The 27,228-nt window shown below is 39.1% G+C and overlaps 1 protein-coding gene across 4 annotated transcripts in view; it reads right to left on the bottom strand.

Annotated features, from left to right (window-relative positions):
- Positions 1-1,724: 1,724 nt before the first annotated feature.
- SCML2 (Scm polycomb group protein like 2) overlaps positions 1,725-27,228 on the bottom strand; it is a 94,582-nt gene continuing 69,078 nt past the window's right edge. For 3 of the 4 annotated variants that reach the window (XM_042811028.1, XM_042811027.1, XM_042811030.1), the window contains 8 exons: positions 24,492-24,742; positions 20,026-20,161; positions 18,069-18,272; positions 13,218-13,400; positions 12,076-12,189; positions 6,947-7,228; positions 6,077-6,240; positions 1,725-4,032 (listed from right to left, as the gene is read on the bottom strand). In XM_042811028.1, the coding sequence (XP_042666962.1) occupies positions 3,907-4,032; positions 6,077-6,240; positions 6,947-7,228; positions 12,076-12,189; positions 13,218-13,400; positions 18,069-18,272; positions 20,026-20,161; positions 24,492-24,742 (1,460 nt within the window). In that variant the 3' untranslated portion in view covers positions 1,725-3,906. The remainder of the gene's footprint in view (positions 4,033-6,076; positions 6,241-6,946; positions 7,229-12,075; positions 12,190-13,217; positions 13,401-18,068; positions 18,273-20,025; positions 20,162-24,491; positions 24,743-27,228) is intronic. The other variant, XM_042811029.1, reaches the window with a different exon arrangement.

Here is a 27,228-nt window from a genome sequence, read left to right as displayed (position 1 = left end):
AGCGGCATAAAAGTTACACACAGTGGTGTAGACAAAAATCACTGAGCAGGCTTAAGATAATTTGTGATAATGAAGAACAGAAAGAAAACCAGCTCCAACTGGAAAAAGAATGGAAAAATAATATAACACAAATCATCCTAAAGCAGTGAGTATCTCTGCTTCAAGTTGGCTAGACACAGGCTGCTCCCCTACTTGTGGATGTTGGGCCATTTAAATTAAAAACCACTTATAGTACAGATTCATATATACAAATATATGAATAAACTTGCATTACTACCTCATTTTTAGTGGAAAACATGATCCCAAGCTCGCCCACTGGAAAGTTATGTGAACAGGAAAAAGCGACTCTCTGAGTTAAGCAGGAAGATAACCTATTAATTCCACAGTGTACCGTGCTTCAACTCTCTCCATTTTACCTCCAATTAAAGAAAAGACAGGCATGAATAACCACAGTGCTTCGTTTGTCCAGGTTCAGGACTGTAGCCATCCTTACTTGAGGGATCATCGTTACCCTAGATAAAGGAATATTTGAGCTATTCAAAAGTAGAGTTTTCTGCATCGCGTGCAGGACATGCATGATGACGTCTGCAGACTCCCATAAAACTGCCATTAGAATAACAGAGAAGGTTAGCGCAGCTTTTGGGCAAACTCTCCCTGGGCAACCGAAAGGGAAGCAGAGTTTCTACAAACACTATGAGCAGGCAGAAGAACATCGTCCCCTGTAACTACCAGCCGACATAAAAAATGATGTGCCTTTATTAAAGCAACAAAAATGGGGAAAACATTCCATCCTTTGAGCCAATACTTTCAAGGCAACATTAGTGTCTTTTACTGTTCTTCATGAGTTGTGAGAGATGCTGCTCCTCCTGGAGAAGGGGCACTTTAATTTCAGATAGAAGTGACCTTACCGCACACTGACAAGTCACAGCACAGTCTCGCAAGAGTCTAAAAGTTGCAGATTCAGCTGGTAAACTGGTGAACCCCCACTGATAGAAAAGCACCTCAGAGAACGCACCACACATTGTTTTGTATTGAATAGGCACCAAAAAGATTTCGCTATCCCTTGAGCAAGGTCAGTCGCAAAATGCCTCCAGACTGTCGTTGCTTCCATGTTCCACGATCCGCCTGCAAATTGTTTGTGTTACCATTAGCCCAATTCACATTACTTTTCAAATGCAGGCGGATCGCTGCAAACGGGCATCAGAATAACAGACTTCTCTGTAACACAAACAATAAAACCTAAAGTACATGAAGTTCAAACCCACTGGCACTGACTGCTTTATTTTAAATCGCTCCATCTGAACGCAGCACAGTGTTTTAGTTTTTAGCCGTCTCTCCCCCTTGGTGATTTATATGGGAATTCTGTAAACTGTAAGCAGCGGTATGCTGTATTCAAAACTGAAGAGATGAATATATTCCTAAATCGTTATTTTGAAAGCACAGACCAACCAAAGTTCAAATATGAACTGCTTGGCATAAACAATGTTGGAACCATGTTATCCTTCGGAGTGAAACTTCCTCACGTCAGATGTTTACACGAGCTGTCCAGACCTGCCCAGTGCCAGATAAGAGCTACCCCTGCCTACGCAGGCACTGCTTACACACAGTGTCAAAACGAAACGTGCAACAACGAACAAACCATTTTATTTTTGTTGATGGGAAAGAGCATCCCATTGAAAAGAAAGAAAAAAAATATATTCTGCTAGAACACATGGAACGCTTGAATCTCATACTACAGCACGTGGTGAAATTCTGGTATTGTAACCCACCCACCCCCCAAGCACACAGGTGCCCGTAAAGCCTTGAACAAATATTTATACCCATAATAGTGCCATGTATAAAAAGTTCATTCCATAGAGGCCAAACTGAAATTTTAAACATCTTTGTTTCTCCTCTGCCAACGGCAATGTGAAAAATGAAAACTGTTTAGTTAATTGTATGAGCAGTACTTCTTTTTACACCGAAGAACTCTGAACTTCAGCATAATAAATCATGGTGGAAGTAAGGTTTAAACAACACACTCAACATGCGGGGCATGATGTTTTTCTTAATATATAACTGGGACTTTCATATGGTTTTTATCAATGATCAAGTCAGTATTTTCCAAACACAAAGAGAAAATATTCTGCTTTTCCAATCAATGCTCTGACCTCTTCCTAATATTCAGAACATGCTTGTATTATTCATCTAAGCACACACGCACCACAAAAGATATGCAAAACAAATCAACATAGATAACCTTTTGTGTCCAATGTCTAGCAATGGAGTAATAAAAACAATCCTCAAAGCCCAAATTAAAATTGCATTGCAGTCACTTAAACTAACAAAGCTCTTGGACGCCGGTGAGCCACAAAACACGTTATTTTGCAGCAGTATCTCTGCTGAAACCTGAGCAGTATCAGAGTATTGGTACAGCAAGGCAGTTTCAGAAAAGGAATTTGTAAAAAATACATTTTTACTATATAGCTTCATATAAAAAGGCAATAAGAAATATAATAAAACCTACCGTTTAAGGACTACACCTTCCCTACCAAATAGTTTTCGTCACTTGCACTATTACATACAGTACATTCAGTTTCCTACACAGAAGTATATTTTCTTGTCCCTGATGTATATTACAATTGGCAGTGAAAACAAACTGGTTTATTATCACTGCTGGTTGTTGTAGCTTATATAAACAGCACCAGTTTTACCCTAAACAGGCTTATCCATTACACAGTGGCACTTCCTTAAAGGAAATACAAGTCTTAAACATCAGAACCAACCACGTATTTCCAGAAATATACCAGAATACATGGCTCAGTTAAGTGATGAATAACCATGAGGATTGCATAGTACAGGGATTTTGCCTGTAGGAGTAAATCTACCCTTTGATTGTTTGTCACCTTCTGACTCCAAGAATGGACAACAAATTAAACAGGCGCTAATGGAAATGAAAGTAGCACATGACTAAAATCACTGGTAAAAAAAGAAAACAAAACCCGGGAAATTGTACAGTTCTCTCTGGCACAGTGCAAAGTACACATTAAAAACTGAATACATATGTACAGGGTGTATGTGCATTTTCAAATACATGTAATGTGCATTTCCCCAACACGTACACGTGTATCTATAAAAAGCATGAGGACGTGTATCCATGACAAACTTAGCAAAAAGATGGAATGTTTTAAAATGTGGATGCGTTGTTACAGTGAAATCTGTCTGTTCCAGAACAGGCTGTTTATACAGCCAATGTGCTCTTCCATGAAACAGAACTATTATTGCCACCATAAATTGACAACATACCCTACATTTGTCCTCGTAACTTACGAAAGGACTGATAATCACACTTTATAAAAGCTTAGAATAGTTTGAAGCCCTCTCCTCCGTAACCCTTCCCTCCCTACACCTCCCTCCCCCCTGAACTGCTCATACAGCTATTCCCTTTATGGAAATCTATGAAGAATAATCTGAGTATTACTCTTCTGGAGAAACAGGCACTCACTGCTGAGATTAGATCTTCTATTTTCCTTGCAACGTAAAAGTTCACAGCCATCCCTGTAATAATTATTAACATCTGATGCTGTTTCTGTTTTTCCCTTTGGGATTCAGCTGTTTTGGTTCTGAATATGAACATGTTTGCTGAAGTCTGCAACAGAGAATGTGCCTTTTGGCACTGTTACCCAACCTGCCCATTACCAACTGTCTCTCCCTGCAAGCTGGCTGAAACAGTTCACTAAAACACTAGAATGGAATACATCTTTTCCCTCTACTTTCTCCTAAGGTGTCTTTTTTCACATTTTGACAGAACTTCCAAAAAATACAGATAACTTACACCAGCAAAAGACTTTTAAATAAAGGTGATGGCAGTTAACCTGAGAGCTCAGTGTGGTACACGCACATACACACTGCAGTGTCCCCGTTCAGCTAGTACTTTCCTTGTTTAAGTCTTTCAATGTGGTAGCACAACTTCAGGGCGGGCCCCAGCTTCAGTCCCATGTATTTCATGATCATATCACTCCTCAGTAACAGTAGTGCCTTTCCATCGATTTCCTGCAGAAGGAAGAGAACAAACACAACACAACTATTTTAACAATCTGCACGCTAACACTGAAAACTACATTATATTTGTTGAGAATGCAGTAAAAAAAGCATTTACCATATATGAGGCAGTAACTTCTTGCAATGTGATATTTACCCACAGCCCCTGAAAGTGAATTTATTGTAGTATTTTTACTGTACGGTTAAGGTCCGTGAGGTACTAAACGAAATTACAGTAAGTAAAGAAAACTGACCAAACAGCCCCCAAAAATAGGTACCAGCTGAGAAAAAAAGTGAATGGGTCAAGGAGAGAAAAAAGGCTGCAAAGGAAGGTCTGTGCAGTTAGAGATTAAATGATGCAAGCACGGAGGCCTTGCACTGAACCTTGAACACAGCTGTGGGAGGATTCTGGCATGCGCATGCAAACAGTCACTCAGAGGAAGGGGTTACAGACCATCTGAAGCTGTGAAATAAGACAGATCTACAGCCAGGTTAAAGCAGACAGATTGTTAGGATCAAGACTGAAGACAACTTAGTCAGATTTCAACTGCCTGGTTGAAAAGTTGCTGAAATGTGACAGTCCAAAGCTCTTAGTAGCATTACATACTGCAGACAGGCAATTAGTTCCCTAAAACACCATAAAGAGAATTATTCTGTCTTAGTTTTTTTAAACATAAACCTGACAAAACAAGCGACATTTAGTCTTGTTACACAACTAAGAATAACACATAAGACAGGAAGTTTTGTTAAAAGTTACTTTGAAATTTGCTTCTAATCCAGCTTACTGTGAAAGAGTTTAACTGTTAGTAAGAGCTGGTGCAGAATGGGGGCAAAATGCTACTAAAGAGAATCACAGAATCACAGAATCACCCGGGTTGGAAGGGACCTCAAGGATCATGTAGTTCCAACCCCCCTGCCTAGCAGGGCCACCAAACACACACATTCAGATCAGGTTGCCCAGGACCCTGTCCAACCTGGCCTTAAACACATCCAAGGACAGGGCATCCACAACCTCCCTGGGCAGCCCGTTCCAGGGCCTAACCACTCTCCTTGTAAAGAACTTCCCCCTAACATCCAACCTAAATCTTCCCTCCTTCAACTTCGATCCATTTCCCCTAGTCCTGCTGTTGTCAGCCCTTTTGAAGAGTTTACTCCCCTCCTGGGTGTAGGTTCCCTTCAGGTATTGATAGGCTGCAATGAGGTCACCCCGCAGCCTTCTCTTCTCCAGGCTGAACAAGCCCAACTCCCTCAGCCTGTCCTCATAGGGGAGGTGCTCCAGCCCCCTGATCATCTTAGTCGCCCTCCTCTGGACCCTTTCCAAAATCTCAATGTCTTTCTTGTACTGAGGAAAGAGAAAGCCAAGAGAAAGAGAAAAGAGAAAGCCAACCTCTTTTTGGAGAGCCAAATACAAAATGAAATAATGACAGAGCTCTTTGCTTAACACACTGCCATACAAAAGCGCAGTGAAAAGGGAGCTCAAAAACAACACAAGGAAACCAACATTTACAGTTTATCTCCCTAAGTACAATATCTAGTTAGATCCTACAAAACTCCATATTCTTTGTCAAAACAGACAAATGTTTCAGCTCAACCTCTGAATTTTAGTATTGATGACCAAGTGCAAAGGTAACAAGGCACAGCAGCTTCTCTGCTTTGGGATAATCCATCTACAAAACAGACGGCCTTAGAGAAGTGTCACCAACAAAAGACAAGCATCCCATATTGCAGGTGAGAATGTCAGCTTCTCAAGATGTACCACACAACAACAGGGTGCCTTGGAAGCTGGCCACTACAATGTAAGAGTTCCAGTATCACACTACCTTGTACCAGCTGGAAAGCAATGCATATTATCTTAAGTCTAATGAGGTTGGAACACAGAGAAAACATACTGCAGGAGGATTTTCAGGTGGAAAAATAATTTTTCAACCTCCCTGTATTACACAAGTGAGCAGAGTCTACCTTTAATTGGAAATGCAGTGACAGACATCGAAGTTGTATTCTAGAAGATTAATGCAATACATGACATCTAGTAGAACAGAATGGATATGCATCATACATGTCTCCTGAAGAGTTCAGCATGTGGAGCTAGTGCCTGCGGATCAGCTTCTTTCACAAAACACATTACTTCCTCTATTGACCAGGTGGACGGATCCTTATTCATTATTCTTGAAGGTTCCCTCTTAAGTGAATTCAGATCTGGTCCAGTTGTGGAACTTGCAGCTTTCAGCGTAAGAATATTGTGAAAAGAAGAAGTATCACTAGTCTGTACAGGACTAACGCATTTCATTTTACATACGACATTCTTAACAATAGGCTTTTATTATTCATTCTTTGTCATGTATTAAAATAAAGGATGTTTTATTTTCCTTCATGTATCAAACCATAATACCAAACAGTTCCATTTGTCTTAAGTACTCTCTACAACTGCAGATAATTACAACAACATAAAAACCAGCTCTATGACATACCTAGAGGGATTAGTTTGACTTGTGTTTGGTTCCCGGGTCCCAAGATGCCAGTATCCGGGAAAGTGGCAAATGGAAATTCAACTGTGCAGAGGAACAGGAAGAAACCCTATATCTGTATATCAGCAATACAGAAATAATTGATAAAATGCTCAGAAAGCAAGCTGTGTTTAAGTAGCACTGCCCAATCCAGCCTGTTACAGGGTCGTCCATGACAGCAGTGAGAGGAAAGTGCAGCAGACAAGACTCCTCTGGCTTGCTCCATGGTATTAGTTCTAGCAGGCTTAAGTTCTGCATTTGAAGTTACATTAGCAAGCCTGACGTGCTTGGCAACAGCACAACATCTCACTCCATATATAACGTATTTTCTGTGGCAAAGAACTTCTTTGTTCATAACTCACGGACTTTGCATGTTCATAAAAGCTGTTACATACTTTGGAAAGTTTAGGCATATAGCATACCTTCAATCCTCCTCTGTATTCGATTCCTACTGACTTCGTAGTAACTGCTGTTCCCAGCAGAGCTCAATGACAGCCGGCGCAGGATTGGGGCTGAATTTGAGGTAGCAGTCACTGGCTGAAAGGAATTCCTGTAATACGCTGCACTCCCTGAAGTACGATATTCGGTGGAATTTCGACGGGCCGGGCTTGACAGATTTACTGAATTAAGTGCAGAATCCATAGAGTCCTCAGAAAAGCGATGCTCTTTGGAAGTGCTGTTTTCTTCTATACGTAATGTTTCTGCTACAGAAAACAAAAGCATCGATCTGTTCAAAATGATGGACTTTGTAGCTTTGTTATTTAATTCCTTGCTATGTTTTCTTGAAGATAATAACGAGCTCCAAGCCTGTTAACAAATCTCCTGTGAGACAAGACTTACTGCAGAACAGTCATTCTCAAGTAATCACTGCTCCTTTACTACATTAAAAAATTTCCAGTAAAATGTCTCATAGACAAGTTTGAGACAGTCTTCCCTAAATCATCTCAGCTGTACGTGTTAAATATCATGAGCAGGATGTGGACATCAGGTTTGTTTGATTTTTTTTCATTGTCTGATACTAGTATTAACACATATGCAATCTTAGTCGAGCATTTTCATCATCTTTCTTAATGTTTACTTTCTGAGAATCTGTTTACGAATGCATTATGTTTATAATTTTTATAAATATAAAAAGAATTATAAAAAGAATTTTTTAACAAAAAAACCTCTCATGGTAACTAGCAATTGTTTAATTTGTTCTACACAGTAAAGGGAATCTCTAACTTCATAAGCAAGAGGACAATTATCATCTGTAGATCTCCATATGTTCGGAGACAATAGCCATCACAAAAAACTGAAGAGACTACATGCAGAGCTGCAGAAGGCTGTAAATCCTAGACTCACATGCACACTAACACAATACACTCTGATCACAGTGATGCATCTACGCATACTTAAAAATCAATGGGAACACCACTCCATTCTCTCATCATTGTATGTTCTCAGCTCCACTTGCACTAGGCCAATATCTACCCTGAGGAAGAAGCTGGAAGCCTGATGCAAAAATCTGCATGAAACAAATGCTGCTTTGGCAAGAGAGTTAAGAGCTGGAAAATATAGCTAACAGGTTCACAGAAGTGTAAACTCCACATTACCATCTTGAAAATTACTCTATGAAAGTTATAAAACATATGCTAGCGGAGCAGCATATTCTTTGGGGTAACTGGTACAATCTGTGAAACAAATTCCTAGAATATGCTCTTTATTACCCTTCCTATATGACAACTTCCAATAATTTCTTGGGAAACTTCCAGAATTAAATAAAGGAAGAGTATTTTCCTCAAACAAACAAACAACAACAATAACCCACAGAGAGCTTTTTAAGCACGTTTAACTTGTTCCATTAGCAATTAGGTTCTCTCTCCTGAAGTCTGCATAACACTGGAGTTTAGTGAAGAACTTGGAGTGTATTTCACAGTTACGATCTTCAGGCAACATTATCCCAAAGTGGAACAAAGACACCCAGAGAACCAGTTCCCTACTTAGTGAATTCAGTAAAGCGAGACATGCAAACCAGCCTAACATCTTCTATTAAACACGACACTCGTGGCAAAAAGAAGCTTTAAAGTCCACAAGCCCTTCTCTTTCGAGTACAACCCCCAAGACAATAGTGATAAACTTTCTAGTTTCATCTGTATCAAAAAAGCAAAGCAGCAGCTATTGAGGTTTTTGGAGAAAGCAAACTTTTATTTGTTGGCTTGAAGTAACTACAGCAACTTGCTAAAATGAAAGCAAAAGCCATCTTTCTATAGTATTTCAAAGATACTAACTCATCATTGATAAGCACTGTAATATTAAAGGAAACAAATGAGAAAGTTGGATTCAGTAGAGAATGAGACCACCAAGTGAAGTCTTGATGCAAGACTGAAAGGCAGAAGTAATACTTCAAATGGCTACAGAAAAGCACTATGAAGGAGCCCAAAACTTGTAGATTGACACTTCACAAGTTTTTAAAGGTATGATGAAATACTGGAAGCAATATTCCACACCAGAAAGTTTCAACAGGAGTATTTCAGCAAATATCAGCCAACTCCATGCAATGTCTTGTGAAGGAATCTATTTATAGTAATCAAGCGGAGATCCCAAATATGTCTTTTAAATAATCATTTCATGCAATTCTTTCCATGATCTCGCAAGACATAAAGGGTTTTAAATTCACTATATTATAAAAGAATTTAATTGCATTTACTCCAACTATGTCCTGGTTTCTTTCTAATGCTATTGATCCTAATTAAGCAACAGTAAATAGGGATGGCAAAGAGAAACCGTGCTTTGTATCCCAAGACACTAGCATTTGAGCTTAGAATCAGAAAATCATAGAATGGCCAGGGTTGGAAGGGACCCTCAAGGATCATGAAGCTCCAACCCCCCACCACAGACAGGGCCGCCAACCTCCTCATTTAATGCTAGACCAGGCTGCCCAGGACCTCATCCAACTGGCCTTGAACACCTCCAAGTATGAGGGATCCACAACCTCTCTGGGCAGCCTGTTCCAGCACCTCACCACTCTCTCTGTAAAGAACTTCCCTTTGATATTCAACCTAAATCTTCCCTCCCTCAAGTTAAAGCCATTTCCCCTTGTCCTGCCATTATCTTAAACTTATCTTAACTCTTCAGGTCACATACACAAGGTGGGAACACTGGCATACTTCACATGGTGATCATCTTTTAAAAGAGATGTTTCTGCTCAGCAGCTCTACTGTCCCAATCCACCCCCTTTCAATCCATCTAGCTTCTCTACAAACCAACCCCAACTGCAGTCTTGTAGAAGGCACGGTCAACAGGTATGAGAGCTGATTCAGAATTGGTGTGTGACAAATACAGCTTTGCAATAGTGGAGCAATAAATGACTCTTTTCCTACCTCGACATTTAGAGCAGATGTGAGCAGAAGAGGGATGGAATGAGAACAAGTTTTTTTCTGTTACTCAGGAGGTTCCTCTGCAGAATACCTGAAATCTGGGTAGATGTATAAAAGGCCAGTAAAATGCCTTATGTTTCAAATGTAAGGGTAAAAACAGACTGCTAAAGACTGAAGGCCTTAGAAGGAATTGGATGTTTTGTTTTCTTGGAGCTCCTCTGGGAATAAGCTAGTTGTTTTGCTTCATACATAACTGCATGATGTAACTGGCTGCAGTAGTAAAGAACACTCTGTTTTCAAGGGGAAGGAGACAGAGTTGTTTCTCTTTTCCTTCTCTTATCTTTCAGAACTTTAAGAAGAAACTGTAATGGAACAGAAATGACAGCAAAATCTGCAAAACATATCTACGAGTAGATCAGAAGGAAAATGAGCAGTTTGAAAGACCCTTTCCCACAATTACTCCATTTTGCGTTCAAATGGTATTTCAAAACAACTCTTTCAAGACAACTGTGTCTCAATGGAGCCAGAACATTTCAGGGGCAGATCTTTCTTGCTAACCAGCCCATGACTGACCGCTATGAAATTACCTCCAGATTTTCCTCAGAGGACATTGCTCTAATGGGAAACACACAACACTGGAGAATACTTTGCCTCTCAAAATACACATAGTACAAACTCAGACCTCTTTTTTTTTCAATCCAAGTAACGGCACTTTACAATAAACTATTGATAGTAAAATGAATTTGAAGAAATACATTGACTTCATCTATAAAAGGGTTCCGTTCCCGTATCAAAATGCTCATCAGGTTATTACATGCATGCCAACTTACTTACAGGGAGATTCCTTATAAGAGAATGCAGGTCTAAGACATCTGTTTATCTCCAATTTAAACAACGTAATTTCAGTAGAATTAAGTGTTTTACAGTTATTCACGCAGTTGCTTACTAGAAATATATGATTTAATTGCACAGATGTTCTAGACCTAAACCAGGGTCTATTTAAGACAGAGAAAGCTCTGCATTGACAATTTTTATATTTCTACTGTGGTTACATCATTGAAGTTAATACACTGTATTTATATTAAATTGTAAGAAGAACCATTTTTAATAAGCTTTAACATTTCAATTTGATATCCTCTTCTGATTTAAGTGTGGCCCCATGACTTTACACAGAAAAAGAGATTATTCTGCCCACACTGAGGCTAAATGACAAAACACCAGTAACTCAAAAAAGAAGAAAAAAAAAAAAAAAAAAGAGAAAAAAGAGAAACAAATGACTCATCTCTAAAGCCTTTGGAAACATTATGCAAATATACTGCAGCAATAGAAAGTATCTATCAGATGGGATGAGTCACATCAATAAGTCACCACGGTTTGACAAGAAGCAAAAGCAGAGTAAAACCACTCTTTCCTAAGTCTCTCTGTGAGGTTTAAGCTGACACGCTTCACTTACATTCTGAGGCTGACTACAAATCGGCACAACAAGCTACTGCACCTCTGCCACAGCACAGACAAAAGCTTTCCTTTTCCTGGAGTCAGCTGCACAGAGAGGCTCCTCTGCTCTGGTCCCTGCCGTGGCTGCATTTTATCCAACCCATTCCTGCGCTCATCTGAGTGCATGATGAGTCAGTGCAGAGAAGTAAACTGCAAATATCTCCTAGCTTTGCCAAAATGTTTTCTGTGCTTCACTGGGTCAGTTCGTCACCCCATCAGCAGGGAGGCATGGGATGCACTACAGAGACAAGGAGGCAAGGAGAGCAGGAGCAGAGCAACTTGTAGGGGCAGCTAGTCATACATTCAGTTAAATTGTACCATCAAAACACATTCTTGCTCTTACAATCATTGGCCCAAGCCAAGAGTTATTAGAGTTGCTTCCAATTTATCTCCTAATCCATTTCAAGGGAATTATTTTTGTACTAAATAGCCATACATGAAGCAGGAAGCTTCAAATGTCACCTATCTGCCTGAGTGATTTCACAAAAAAGACTGACATGTTTAGGAGAAAGACTTCTTGAACTTGCAGTAGATCGTCCATAAGCACAAAATCCATGCCACTGATCAATAAATATCTCCATTCTGAGCTGTCAAGGACTATAGGCAAACCAGAGACATACACTGTACTCACTCCTTTTGAGTAGAAATACCAAAATCATATGTAGTCCTCGTATGTAATACCAACACAATGTAATCACCTTCAGATGGATGAGCATCACTCCTCGGAAGCTTAGGGGAAAGGGGAGCGGTGTATGGTGGAGAGTCCTGAGAGTATCGTTTAACACTTCCGTTTTCATGTATTTCTTCTTTTGCTGTGAAGAGGAAAGTCATCACCTATTTATTATGGTATAAAAATGCTCACAGGGAAAGTCAAAGTACAAAAGCAAAAACATACATCAAGTCATTCACCAGGTAACAAACCCATTTCACACAGAATCCACCATTTCAATACGAACTTCAAAAGCTGAAGTAACAACTTAGTTTATGCTGTCATCATCCAAATTTCCAAACTTAGTCTACTTTCCTGAAAAGTATTAAAGCAAATGACTTTTATCTCATGAAATGAAACAAATACAACTTCTTTACTGGAAAAAAAACCAAAACAAAACAAATAAAAAACAAAATAACAAAACCACAATACTTTATTTTCTAAAGCAGCACCTGTAAGACTGAAACTGCACTGATGTCAAAGTTTTCTCAGCTATGGCTCCTGATAACTCTTGGACTGGGACTCGTAATACCAGCACTGCAAACCATTTGATGGGAGACCTTGAGCATGTTATTTCCCTCTCACTCTATATACCCCCAGAGTACCAAAACTCACATAAAATGTCACAAGCAGCCAGCTGCAAAACCCACCTTCTTTACTAGACTGTATGCTGCAGATCTAAAATTTTGGAGCCATCACTGAGCAAGGTGAACAAAGGAAGAAAAGACTATTCAGTGTTGTAGGATAGGCTGAACTGAATCACCTCTCAGAGCAAGCCCCTCTTATAAGTTAGTAAGTAATCTTTATCCAAGGTTATTTTATGATTCAAACATAAATTGAACAGGCAAAATGTGAAGTTTTGAGTCTGTTCTTTTAGTAACCCAGCGGTACAATACATATGTTTCCTAGTTGACCACAAGAAAGAGTTAGCAGAACAAAATGATTTCTGCACATGTGCTATGAGCTATCCCAACCTGCCACAGCACTTGTGCTCTGGAACGAATCTACTAAGAACTGAACCATTTCAGTCAATTTAAGCTACAGCAAAGCAGACCGAAACGTTAAATTTCATAAAGTAACCACACTTCTCAAAAATAACAGTACTTGTAAACAAGAGTTGTTTAATAGTACCTGGTTTGTTCCTATCGTACTCCGTGGGACTATGTGCACACCCCATGTAAGGGCTGAAAGGCTGGCTACTGAAAAGATTATCGCATTGAAGACTGTGGCAGAGTTTCTCCAAGAAACGTAGCACAAACGATGCACTGTTTACAGAAGGAAGATTGATGGCATGCTTCTCCCCATCAAAGGAAGCTGCGAATAAGAAGATGATGTCAAACAGCCCCTGAGCATCACGAAGTATAGCAAAACACTAACAAGTAAAGGATGTTCAGCTTTGATTTAAAACATGCAAGACGTGAGAGGAATAAACAATCTTTCTGGTGTTTCACACATTTATATTCAAAGAACTGGTTGTACCTTCCATTGGATCCATGCCACTTTAAATTTGCTCTATGAGAACTTATTTTAAGAAAATAACACTGGCTTTAAACGAGCGTAACCGATCTATTCTCTCAACATCAAAATCTTACGGGCAATTTCAGTTGTTTGCTTTTAAAACAGTACTTCTATACCACCTATTTGCAGGAGATAACCAAGAAAAGATCCATTACAGCACTTGCTAGAGAGAAAAAAAATAAACTTTTTTTTTTTCAGTTTGTAACTGAACTGAGCTTACAAGCAGCAGTGTGCAGGCATGCATCACCGCTGAAATTCTGACTACCGAAACTCATTTTGTCATTTGATATTTTACCATTAGAGAAATCCATCCTGCTGTCAACGCTACAGTGATGAAGCTGCAACTTAATTCTAAAAAATCTAGGTGGCAGAGATACCACAAGAATGGACTTGAATGAGTGATTACAAAGAGACTGAACACGGGCCAACATCTTTTACTTGCTGACCTCTTTCCTTGCTCCCTAAATACTTAGAATGATGTAGTTAATGATAATTTCCCCTTTTTGTGATACTTACTGAGATTCTGAAAAAACTTCTATTGCAAACGCCACCAGTATGTAGGTAAATAATTACAATTATGTTAGCTGAATCTTTTGGTTATTTCTAATTAGAAAGACACTACAACAGAACAGGAACGAACTTGTAAATTATGCTTAGGGTTGGAAAGAATCAGTGTGAACACCAGGTTTATGCATCAATTTGTCTTCTCAGCAGCTTTCTGTTTTCGAGATTCCAAATGCTAAGCAGAGCTTTAAAGGATCACATTTGGTTAGTGGCAGATGCATTTTCAAGCAACAACAACAAAAACAACAACAACAACAAAAAAAAACCCACAAAAATCACAAGAAAGCCTTTATTCACAAGTCTGAAATAAGGAGCATATCCATATTGTGTTACAGAAGAAGACAGATATTATATACAAAAACAAAGAAAACGCCCCAGCACTAGCATATTTTATGCTTCCTTAAGAAATCAAAGGCATGACTGACTTATACTGTTAAGTGAGCCTATGATTAGGGTTAATGCAAGTGCATGGGCTAGCATCAACAATAACACACTACCTCTCATTTGCTTTCATTGTGTAGTGACCCAATGCAGGTGCCTAAAGTTTAAGAGTCAGTACCACAGGGACAAATCCTGGACCCACAGGTTTCCACGGCCCATTCACATTTTTTCCTGTCTCCAATGTTTAAATGAAAACCTAATGATTCACATGTGGCTCAGACACAAGGCTCTCTACCTCCTGTTTGGGGAAGAGGTCTTGGGAGGCATATTTCTCCTAGGAGCTCAACCAGTTCTGGAGAGCAAATGGGCTGTGAGACCCAGCAGAGCCTGATCTCCTGATATTTACTGCAAGGTAGCACTATCAGCTGCAGCAAACATTCAAATAACTTCATAGTAGCCTCACAGGTAGTCTTACATGGCCCAAGGGAAATTACTTGTTCTCCACATCTTAATTTCTCATTCACACCTTAATTTTGAAAAGAAGCATTGAAAAGAATAATATTATCTTAGAGTTGTCAGGAGGATAAAGCAAGAAACATCTGAGGCCATCTGAATTCCCCAAGATACACCATGAGAAACATCCACAAAAAAAAAAAAAAAAAAAGGATTCAGTGCAAACACAGCTCTCTTGTACTCCAAATGTCTGAGGGCAACCACAGGAGCTCCAAGCAAAGGAGTGGGATCCAGATCTACAGGCTCAACAACTCTCTGCTCTGCCTGGGGACAACAAAAGCTTCTTACTTCCAAGATAAGTGCTAGGGCTGAAAATAAAAAGGAGTACTTCTAAGGTGCAACAACCTCAACCTCTAATGACAAATAAACAGGGAATTGAGCTTGTTTGTGCAATCCCAGCCCTTGGGATGAAGAGACATTCTCATTTCTTTACTTTTCATTGTGTAGGTATGTTTCAAACAGCAAGCTGGAGCCAGGAGAAAGGCTGAGAGCTAAACTATCAGACAAATGTGTCTGTCTGATAGTGAAGACAATCACCCAAGAGACTGATTTAATTCTCTGCTTGAGAAGATTTATCTGAACCTCACTGTTTCATCCCACTAAATGACACAGACTCAGAGCTACAAGCAGAAAAGAGGGGCTGACACCACCACCATGAGTGGGCTTGCTAATCAAGCCTTTAATTTCCCTTTGGTTACATTTGCTTGAATTGAAACCTTATGCATCAAGCAAAATTAAAACGGTTTGTGCTTTTGTTTTGAGTAAGAAAAAAAATCCTAAATTCAACTCCATTCAAAACAATTATTTTCTCTGGCAGCTGAACCAAAAGAACCCACTAATTATTCACACATACTGTAGCAAGATTATTTCATCCAAGTCCCAGCATGCAGTTTTCTACTATACCAAATACAATACTTGCCATGAAAGTTCATCACAAAAGATTTAGATTTCTTTCCTTAATCTCTGATGCAGACAATTGTTTTTCTTGCCAGTCTTAAAGAAAAACCAACTATACAAAAAAAAACCAAAAAAACCAAAAAACCAAAAAACTTTCAAGCAAAAACTCTACGAGAAAATATTCTCACAATTTCATTCTGCAGTTTCTCATTTTATTCTACTGTATGTAGCCTACCTTCCTATCCAACTGCACAGTTGGTTTTCATTGAATCACAGAATGGCCAGGGTTGGGACGGACCTCAAGGATCATGGATCTCCAACCCCCCACCACATGCAGGGCCACCAACCTCCACATTTCATACCAGACCAGGCTGCCCAGGGCCCCATCCAACCTGGCCTTGAACACCTCCAGGGACGGGGCATCCACAACCTCTCTGGGCAGCCTGTTCCAGCACCTCACCAATCCCTCCGTAAAGAAGTTTCCCCTGATATCCAGCCTAAATCTTCCCTTCCTCAACTTAAAACTATTTCCCCTTGTCCTGCTGTTATCTACCCTTTCAAAGAGTTTTAATGTATTACATTAACCTAAGCCACATTCTGTTCTTCTCAAAATATATCCGACAAATTTTTTTTTTAATAAAATGACTCAAGATTTGACTGATCACTCAGTGAGCCTCTAGCAACCTATCCAACAAGCTGATGAGCAGACAAGAACTAAAAAACAGAAAATGCACCTGAGAGCGCTTCAGCACTCTGCTTCATGAGCAGCCTACAGAGCCAGGCTTCTTGAGCTTAGGACCACTGAGCTGGCTACTTTGAATCTAGCAGTAATTACAATAGTAATTCCTGTTCCTACAGGATTTTTGAATGAAAATATATCAGAACTAGATTTTTTTTTTTTTTTTTTCTGCTTTGTAAAATAATTACTTTCAACTATTCCATCATAGCCCAGATTCACCACTGGCCTACAGTTTAGTCCTTCTTCAAGAACAATAACAATCAGAATACTGGCAAAGCACATCTGAGTGTATTTTGTTCCATAAAAAAATGACTTTTTGGAATGAGGCACAATTATATTATTATATTAATAATATAATAAAATTTCATACATTTTGCAAAAAATAAAGTAATACAAGTTTCACACCCAAGCTTACACAGTTCCAATAAACTTTTATTACAAAGTAGAAAAGAAGCATCTATCGTACGAAGAAACTCATGCAGACACATAAGCAAGGACTACTGAAATCCTGCTATATGCAAGTCAGGGTACCAGGTTGTAGATACTGTTAGATAGCAAAGTCTTTTACGAGGATTTAATTAAACCTGTATCCCACTAATCATCTTTCACACCTGGTGATAATGTAAGGAGATTAAAGTTACACCAAGTCTTTTTACTGCCAGTGATAGAATTATGAATTGATGTGCTAACTGCCATACAAAGTACTTTCTAGCCTAGAAGGAAAAAAAAATGTCAAGCAGCAGCTACTCAGTTTGAGATGTAAGGATAATTTATTTGTAGACATAGCATTAATATGTAGCAGAACTAAACCTATTCCTTAGTAGAGGACACAGGAGAATGAACACTGACCTAAGAGACCGGGGAACAGGGGAAAGGAGGAAGCAGCAAATTTAACATGTGGAATCACTCGCCTGGAAGCTAAACAGATTAGCTGGAAACTTTTCACTCACTTGGGTAAGGTATTAAGAACACAAACATTATGTACGGATAAGATTATGAAAATGATTTGAATTAATAAAGCTGATACTCCACTCATACTGAGCTTACTTGACAAATGTATAGCTGCAGCTGTTGGTGCACAAGCTCTACTTATTACCAACCACCCAACTGTACAGTGTACACGTAATTCAACTTTGCTATTGCTAGATTCTGATTGGAGAACTGTTCAGAAAATCCTGGACTCTGACTGATACAAACCATACTCCCCCAGGACTCTCTTAATAAAGTAGTTCATAAACATACATTCTTGACTATGCTTAAGGAGTTACAAAAGTGATAGAATATCACTGCAGTTACTTCAGTTCTTTCTCCCTACCCTAGGTTCAGAAACAAGTGAAGAAACAAAAAAAATTAGAAACATCTTCACATACCAGTTATCATTTCCCCTCCATGATGGCCAGATTTCAGAAATCCAAAGACTGTTTTGGATTGATAGGCACAATCCACACAAGCCTGTACAGCCTGTTGAAGTACCACGTTGACAGGACCTGGTCCAAAGTGATCTGGAAGCTGCTGAACCTTCTTCTTATCCAGGTGAGGCCCAGAATTCCCATGCTTGTTGACATAAACACACACTGAAAAAGAACAAGCCAAAGTATTTCTACTTTCTTTGTACCCAGTGCACACAGAATAGAGACACATTTCACGTGCTAGAATTGCATTGTTTCTGAAGTCCCAAATTCACTTCCATCTGACTTCTAAAGCCTTTCTGTACCCTGCTAACGTACAAAGCCATCACACTGCATTCTTCTTTCAACTCATCTCTACTCACATACTAGTCCCAGGAAAGCAAGAACTACCAGTACATGCTCTAAACTACCAAAAAAATCTATTCTTAAAAGCTGTCCTTGCTGCCCTATTTTTTCTCATATTTGAGAAGATACAACAAACCAAACCCTATAGCATAGGCCTGCTATGGTTGCCCATTCTGAAGCACCCACACAGCATTAACAATGTCTATGCACAATGGTCAGTAACTGCTATCTTCAGCAACCACCCAAGTATGATTTCCACACCACAGTCTGGCTTTCGCTGCTAAACAAAAGAACAATACTTACCTGGAAACTGTGCAAAGTGGTTTAAAGCTTATCATGAAAGTAATCAAATAGGACTATTGAAAGCACTTTTTACAGAGACAATGAAAAATTGCCTTTCAAAAGGAACAACAAGGCAGAAAAATATGGAGAAAAGCTGTAATTGAAGGGTTTTTCTTTCTTCTTTTTGTTCTTGACTGTCACATGACCAGGAACGCAGGAAGACATTAGTATAGCTTAAATCTTTTGTGATTAAGCAGACAATCGAAGTGATATGTAATAGAAAAGACTGCTGCATTTTCTCAGCTGTAGTACCATTCTGGCTTAGTTAGAAACATAGATTTTAAAAATGAAACGTTCCTATGAAGTGCTTCAGTGATCTTGTATCTTCATGCCTATCTGCTTAGTCTCTGATGTCTGCGGATTGGAGGAAGCCACTTGTATGAATAAACAAAGATACAAATCAGCAAAAAGAGCTTTCATGACATCTTCGTCTGACTTCAGTAACAGCTGACTCCTGAAAGGTTTATTTTCCTAGGAAACACATAGGTATTTTCCCCTCATCCATCATCGAAGTTGGGATGGAGAAGAGCCTGACAACTTCTATTGTAAAAACAGTTTTTAAATGTCAAAAGTATCCCAAACAGCATTAACATAAGTTATGGGCTTTTTTAGAAAGATCTGAGATTTCAGTTGACAACCTACAAATTGTCTCATTACAGATTTACAAGCCCCTCAACAAGCTAGCTCGTTAAGTAGCTTATTTTTGTTTTGCCAACGCTTTTTAAGATACATTTCATTACATTTTCTCTTAACTTTGCTTGTTTAAAAATAAGGGAGATATTTCCCTTGATTGCTTTTACTTGGTTTAAATGGACTTGCTTTTTTAATAGAACACTGAAGAGAGACAATCTCCATTTTGTGGTATTAAAGTCAAGTGTGCATGAAAGCAAAATATCATATGAGCTTTTAGCTACATCTAATCCCATTTCATACATCAGAGAATGAGACAGACAATTGTACAGTTTCCTCCTTCAGACAGAGTGAAACTGACAGGTTTAGCAGATATGTTCAAAGTCTCCGTGCTCCAGCACTTCTTGTTATAATGCAGGCATCAAAATACCAGTTCTACAAAGTAACACTGGCACCTACAAACATCTTTTAAAAGAAACGTAGTAGGTGAGTAATGATTTACAGGAGTAAGTTTGCAGCACATTTCCATAAGAAGACACGACTAGTTTTCTTGAAATTGAAGTCATTTCACACTAAAAATGTCATTATTTTTTTCTTTTACCTGTGGATATAACTGCTGCAGCTGCACCAGACAAACTAATTCCATCTTTCAGCATCTGTGTAGTGCCACTGGCCCCATCAGGAGAAGAAAGAGGAGAAGGTGGTGCAGGAGTCAGTTGCTCTGGTAAGACTTTTTTCTGTTTTGAGAAAAAAATACCAAAGTATTTGTTTTTTAAGTAGTATGCCAAACCTTTCCACTATCATTTATCATACTATTGAGTGCATGTAGTTCCTTATTACAGAAGTACTACATTGCAAAGATGATGAAGTCTGGGAAGGGATGATCAGGAACTGCCTGCGTTTACAGCTACTTCAGCAACGCAGGGGAAGACAAATGACTTGAAAAGGAGCCCACTTACGGTTGAAAAGGAACTCACTTATCGTTGAAAAGGAGCAGGAGAGCAATGAGCTATATATAATCAATTCACGGTCCTTCTAAATTTTAGGAATCACAGAAGAGGTATTTGGATTGCTTTCCCACATACACTCTTTCCATCGCCTGGGTTTATCACAATTCCAATAAATTATTTGGGCTGTGCACACATTGTCATATATTGTCATTGTCATTTGAATTCTGATTCAAATTTAGCTGTCAACTTTACAGAGCATCTAGATTTTCTCCCAGCTTGTTTCAAAGAGGTTGAAATTCTTACATAACACTTTCAGAAACTGGTGCTCTATGCAAGGTATCAAATATACTAATATAGTTATAATTCAGTCACTTGAGTTTGCAAAACTTTCTTCTTTCCCAAACCAACCTTATTTGTAGCCTATTATATACCAGACAGACAGATTTTGTAGCACAAGGATGTAGAAATCAGTCAGTGTCTCCCAGCTGAGAAAAAAGAAAATGCTGCAATTTGGTTTGGGCTGGGGCTTAGAAAAGAGGCGTATGCTAGAAAGGCATTTCTGATGTGTTATAAAAATACATGGAAATAAAGGAAGCAATTAATTGGCAAAAAATCCTTCACCTCTTCCTTCGCCATTTATTCTTGCACAAGAACATACTACATCCTCATTTTCTACCCTGAATAATAAAAAATTAGGAATATAAGAGATTAGCCAAGGTGGTCAAGGTGGCAGAGACCCAGATACTCATGTGGAAAGAGTTTATATCTAACACTGATCTGCAGCAAAGATAAAAATCTCCCAAGCTGTCAGGGAAAGCTTCAGTTTAGAAGTGCAATGTAATAGAAGTGTAATGGATGGATAAGGAGGATATTTACTAAATAGTACATTAACAAATCACATAGCAAGCAAATCACCTTCCAAAGAACAGTAGAGCCTAACTTCTCCACAACACCTACTAAGAATTGTAGTTCTTTCTTCTAAAGTCTATGGCATGGTAGAGAAAATTTCTGTGCTCTTTATAGATCTGAGAAAATAGATTTGGAAAGAGAAATTATTTGACAACACAGTACTGGATGGAATCACCACAAACGTGAGAGAGACAGCCAAGGTTTGGCACTGCTGTGAATGAGACGAGGTGGAAAGGGTCAAACACTGAAGCAGTGATGTATTACTTGTCAGAGACTGACTATGCATCTTAACACTGGGAAACAGAAAGGTTTCCATCCTTAACACAGAGAACAACAATGCAGTTAGGAAGTTAGAGCTTTTGATCTGAAGCCTGGCATTCCTGAAGCCTCTATGCAGAAGGGACTCCCCAGGGGACCAGTTGTCTGTTGTCATGCTGCAAAATGCCAGCGGTGGAGTTGAGAGGAAAAAGGAGGGAACAGGAGAAATGTAGCATGAAAACAAAATGTAAACACTAAGATGTAAGCCAGAAGAATTGTCTACCCTCCACACGAATGCTTAAGTGTGGTGAGGCTAGCCAGCCATTTCTTACCATCTCCAGAATGAGGAAAGAGCATATTTTGGGAATACAGCCTGTTATGCTTGCTCAGCTGAGTAATTTGTAATCCCAAAATGATGAGCAGCACACCGCAGTCCAACAGCCAGGCTGAGTCAGGAAGCAGGCCGTGCTTCCAGCTGGGCTCACCACATTTGCCCCTACTCACCCTTACCTACCTGCCAGCTAGGAGGGCACACCAGCACCGAGTGTCTGCACAGAGCTCAGCACACAGGCTGGCACCTCACCACCCTTCACTGACGCTGCTTTCGTGGCGTCACATCTAAGGCTGCAAACTACAGTCAGACCAAGGCACTTTCTCAAGAGATGCATATAAACCAGTTGGTCTGGAAGGAATTCTTTGCATTGCTCTGCAAAGTGTACTTTCAAAGGTGATGGGAGAAATGTAAAGAGATTTTTTTCAATATGACAGTAAAAAGAAAAAAAAAAGCAGCGCACACTGGGGGGTAGGAATGGGGAATAAGACTTGACATGCTTTTTATCCTCATGGAGAAGCTTAAGAAACATTTAGGCGAGGAAATGACAACAGCTTAACATTCCTAGCTGTACAATAAAAATTAATACATGCACAATGATAAACATTGCAGAATAACAAGCTTAAAAAGGCAAGGAGTCCCAGCCTGCCTCTTCACTGTGAGATTTAAGAAGTCAAACAAATCTCTACTTCATCAAGCACCAGACTGATCTCCCGAAATACACAGGTTTTGAATTAGCACAAAGTCAGTTCACATCTGGAGAACAACTGCACAGGCTGAAAAGGTGGAGGGTTATTTTGGATTTGTCTTAAAACAAACAAACAAACAACTGCATTCAAATATCTAAGCATATATCACTAATATTATATTTGTGTGCATACTAGGAAGTACCTGAGCTGTGTGTCACTCTATATCACATATACCCCGTACATACAGAACTCCCATTTAGTAACTTCTCCTCTCCCCACTCTTACAGTATTAAGTAAAACACTGCAAAGAAGAGTGCAAATATGTGTAATGTCTTGGCAACCTTACCACATACTTACCACATACCGTAGCAATAAAAACTTTCCATGGCTTCTCTAAAGGAACCCAGTTGTTCAGTTCTCAGTGCAAAAGTTACAATAGTAACGTGCCATGTTAGATAGGTGCCTCAAATTCAAGATACTGCAAAGTCTAATGCTTAGTTGACTGGTCCCACAGAGGAAATCAGATGCACGTGAAGTCTTCTCAGATCCCTTTCTGACCGCAAGAACTGCCCAAAGTAACTCCCAATCCCAAGCAAAGCCCTATACTTCACACAGACCAGGTGCCAAGTGCAGGGCTCCAAGAAGACACTTCCCGTTACCCAGCATTTGAAGCTTAGAAGCCTCTTTAAAGGTGAGATGCCTGCAACTATCTTCCAACTTTTTTATTTATTTATTTATTTTTTATTTTTTATTTTTTATTTTTTTAACAAGAGACAGAGGAGCACAAAACCCTTACACAAAGTGCACATCCTGCCATACCCGAGTATCTCCTAAATATAAGATAACGTGTTCAGTTATCTCCTTTAAAGCCCTTTAGGCTTATGGCAAACAGCCAACCCACTAGCTCAGTCTGTGTGGGAGCAGCTTTCTCCTCTGTAACCTGCACCTCTGTGTGGAAACAAGAAGGAGATAAAGCTGGAGCCCAGGTGCCCCAGCAGCCTTCTGGTCTGCATGCCTAAATGGGAGGGACAGGTGGCAGAAGACAGCAGGGTTTCTACTTTCAATCTGCAGAACTGTTCCTTACCCTGCAGCCAACGTTGCAACCAAAGTAATCACCTCCAGTTTTATCCTAAAGCCTTTTAGGTGCGCTCTAATACCACACTTCACTAGTGCTTCACACTGAAGGGCAAAGTCATACTCATGCCATTACTTCATCCCTTCCCATGCACCACCAGCAATTTGTTACTAGCCCACAGTAACCCAGGCTGGAGGAAAGGAAAAAGCAAAACTTCAACTTTTGGAAATGAGAGTATGTGTGGGTGGCTGACCACTGCCCATGTCTTAGACTCAGCTCTGAAGGGAGCAAGGCATCATACCTTTCAGGCTCACACCTGAGGAAATGCATTGATGCACTGCCTGAAAGGAAGTGTCCTGGTTCATGCAGGATCTCCAGGATGATGGGATATTCAAGAGATTAACTTGGCAAATCCCACTGCATGCTTAAAATGCCTAAACTTTTCACCAAAATCCTCACTGTTCCTAATCTTTTTTTCTTGTTCAACATGAGAGAAAAAAAATGAAAAACATGCATATGCTACAGTAGTAAAATAACTCAGACTAAAAAGCCTCAAGACTTCCCCGTGGTTCTTGGGATGTTACTGGAAATGGCTATTCCAGAATAGTATTTTTCAATACCAACAACACATCCATGAATTAATCTAAATCAGTACTCCCATACTGGAATAAGAAAATCCCAGAAGTTTATCCTGAGATATTCTAGAATAGCTATTCTAGATGTTTTGTCGTAATCAACTTCCAAACACAGTAAAGCCCTGAAGGCTGAAGAGAAGCCAGAAAACTAATGAAAAAAAAAAAATAATCTCACTACAAAATTTTGCAATATAAAGTAAAATAGTAGATAAGGACTAACCTTTTTTCCAGGTTTTAAACTTTTTTTCCTTGTTTTAAGATTCTCAGTATGAGAGGTGCTTTTGGTCAGGGGAATATTTTTAGGAGACCTGCCCTTCTTGGGAACTGCAGACTGTCCAGGGGGTTTGCCCCGACCTGGTTTCCTGCCCCGCTGCGCTGGTACTGGAGCAGATTTCTGTGGAGACTGCATTGAACGCCGGGTCACTTTGGAAGGGGAAGATTGGATTTTTGCACTGCTCTTTGTAATGGAAACTGAGGAAAAACAAAAACAAAAGGGAAGGGGGGGAAAACCTCAAAATGAACGATGGAAAGCAACTTTTCTAATAAAGGCTTCAAAAAAAAAAAAAGTGTAGTGCACAATTTACATTGTAAAATAAATATACTTGGATATTTTGAACCCCAGTGGTTGGCATGAAACTACGTAATTTCATTAAAGCCAAAGAGAGAATTCTTTATACCCATTATTTTAAAGGGACCTTCCTAAGGAGGAAAAAAAAAAAAAAAAGAAGAAGAAAAGAAACCATTCAAATAAAAATAAAAAAGAATTAATTCACTCACCTTATATGTGCTTCCCATGATTTTCATCATCACAAGATAAAGTACCATTCATCAAGAAGGCCTTCATAATATTTCACAAGGTATACAGCCCATAATACTTCCACTCTCCTCTCAGAGCAGTTTCCACAATTACAAGATATGCCAACTACTTCTAGCAAGCTACAAACCAATTCTGAGCAGTGAAGAAGTCATCCAATTAAGAAAAGAAATTGATGACAGGCAAAGTATCGTTCATCAGTATTTGTCTGAGACGTCGGTTTAGAAAGTTCACATAACTACTCAGATTTTTATATTTGGAACAGATTTGATTCTTTTTTTATTATGTTTTAGTTTTGGAAGCCAAAATAAAATGTCATTTTTATTTCATCTTAACATTCTCTGTTGATTCTTCCATCCCAATAGAAATCGGATCCACTACATACAAGATGCGTCTGCCTTATAATCTGATGAGAAGCTGCAAATCGTAATCAGATTTCATTGAACAAAACTTCTTAGTCTGCTATCATTTCCACCCATCTCCCTTCTCTAAAGCACTAATGATGATTTTACTGTAATGATTCCCTAGCAACAGACTGATTAAAACAAGAGGAGGATGTCAAATGGAAGATATCCTCAATGAGAAGACATCCCACACCACACTCCTTGTGGCCAACACAAAGCAATGACCAAGTCCACAAAGAACTACATTCTGTTTCTTGGACTGAGTGATGATGGACAGGCAGATGCAGAAGCAGCTAAAGGAGAGGGAAGAAGAGGATGAAAATGGGAATTTTTGTGATGATAAACCACCCTTGTCATGAGAAGCATGGGAAAGGAAGAAGAGAAAATACAGCATCTATGAAATCATTTGAAGTCTTGGCATTAAACTTAGTTGGTTTTCCAGAATCATACTGTCTTTAACACTTGCTTTTTGCAGCTTGCTGATACAGGATAAATTCCGTGATCCACACTAACTATAAACTACCATGAGCTTAATGTGACATGATGCAGAAGTACTACAAGTTAGGGTTCAAGAGGGCTTTGTGTGAGTCACCAGTGCCAGATCCAAAGGACTACTGCAGTCCAAAATTGGAACACATGGGGGTTCTAAAAGTTGATTTCTTGGGTTTTCATGAATTTATAGTAATTCTTCCTTTACCATATTAGTGTAATTGATACTTTCTGGTAAGCAAATATAATCAAAGATACATCTGAAATGAGATCTGGAGAATATACTTAGCAATTTAGCAACAGTTTTAACATGTAGCTATTTGAGTGACAGTCACCTGAACATTTCACTACGTAGCTTTGCAACTGTTATTTTGGCTCTGAATTTTCATTCAAGTTAACTGTTACGAAGTATTTGCAGTAGCAAATATAACATTAAGAATGAATTACATACTACAAGCAGACTCTTATGAAACACAAGCTCTACTGACATCCGTTTTTAAAGCTGTAGGACCGTTCACAAACATTGTGATTTGTCTGATTCGATTAGTAATCCAATATTCCTAAATGGCAGTTCAGAAGAATTTTTTTTCACTATGATTGGTTCCAATTCTAATACATTAAATACAGACATTACATCCCTATGTACCTGAGAAGAACCACCTTCTCAACATGGAATGTAATCACTTTCCTATACCAAAACTTATTTTCATAGGCAATGATAGTTGAAAGCTGAAGAGAATTTTATTCAACTGCTGGCAAAGCACTACTCTCATGTCTCTGAATTGCTGAGTGACAACTTGCATTAACCAGCACTTCTGGAAGAGCAGAGCAGTATCGACTACATGCTGTACCACACAGTGCTACATATTGCATGTGTTATGTTTACAGGAATGCAAAATACAGCTGTTCTTATTTATTCATGCTACACAACTAGGTGTTAAACCATTGTGAACTTGTAATTGTTGGTTCGCAAATTCTTTGTGCCTCTGCTGAAATCTAGCAAGTGTGTTTCTATTCCTTCATAGTAAATACAGCATACATTAAATACAGAACGAATTACAATGTCAACAGGTATGAGTTTTGATATCCTGAGTAATCCCTACTCCCCTCCTGAAGGATATTTACACACAAAGAGTAACAATGCAAACAGTTTAACCACTTCAGGCCGCCCTCCTGAAATACACATAGCAAGTATTCTTAGCACAGCATCTTCCTACCTGCATACGCCAAAGGACCAAATATTAGCAGCA

This window comes from Centrocercus urophasianus, unplaced genomic scaffold (assembly GCF_019232065.1).
Source record: "Centrocercus urophasianus isolate 14NV4802_14NV808 unplaced genomic scaffold, USGS_Curo_1.0 seq_12, whole genome shotgun sequence".
Taxonomy (NCBI): domain Eukaryota; kingdom Metazoa; phylum Chordata; class Aves; order Galliformes; family Phasianidae; genus Centrocercus; species Centrocercus urophasianus.
The sequence above is the reverse complement of the archived record's forward strand: the minus strand, read 5'-3'. Positions and strand labels throughout refer to the sequence as shown.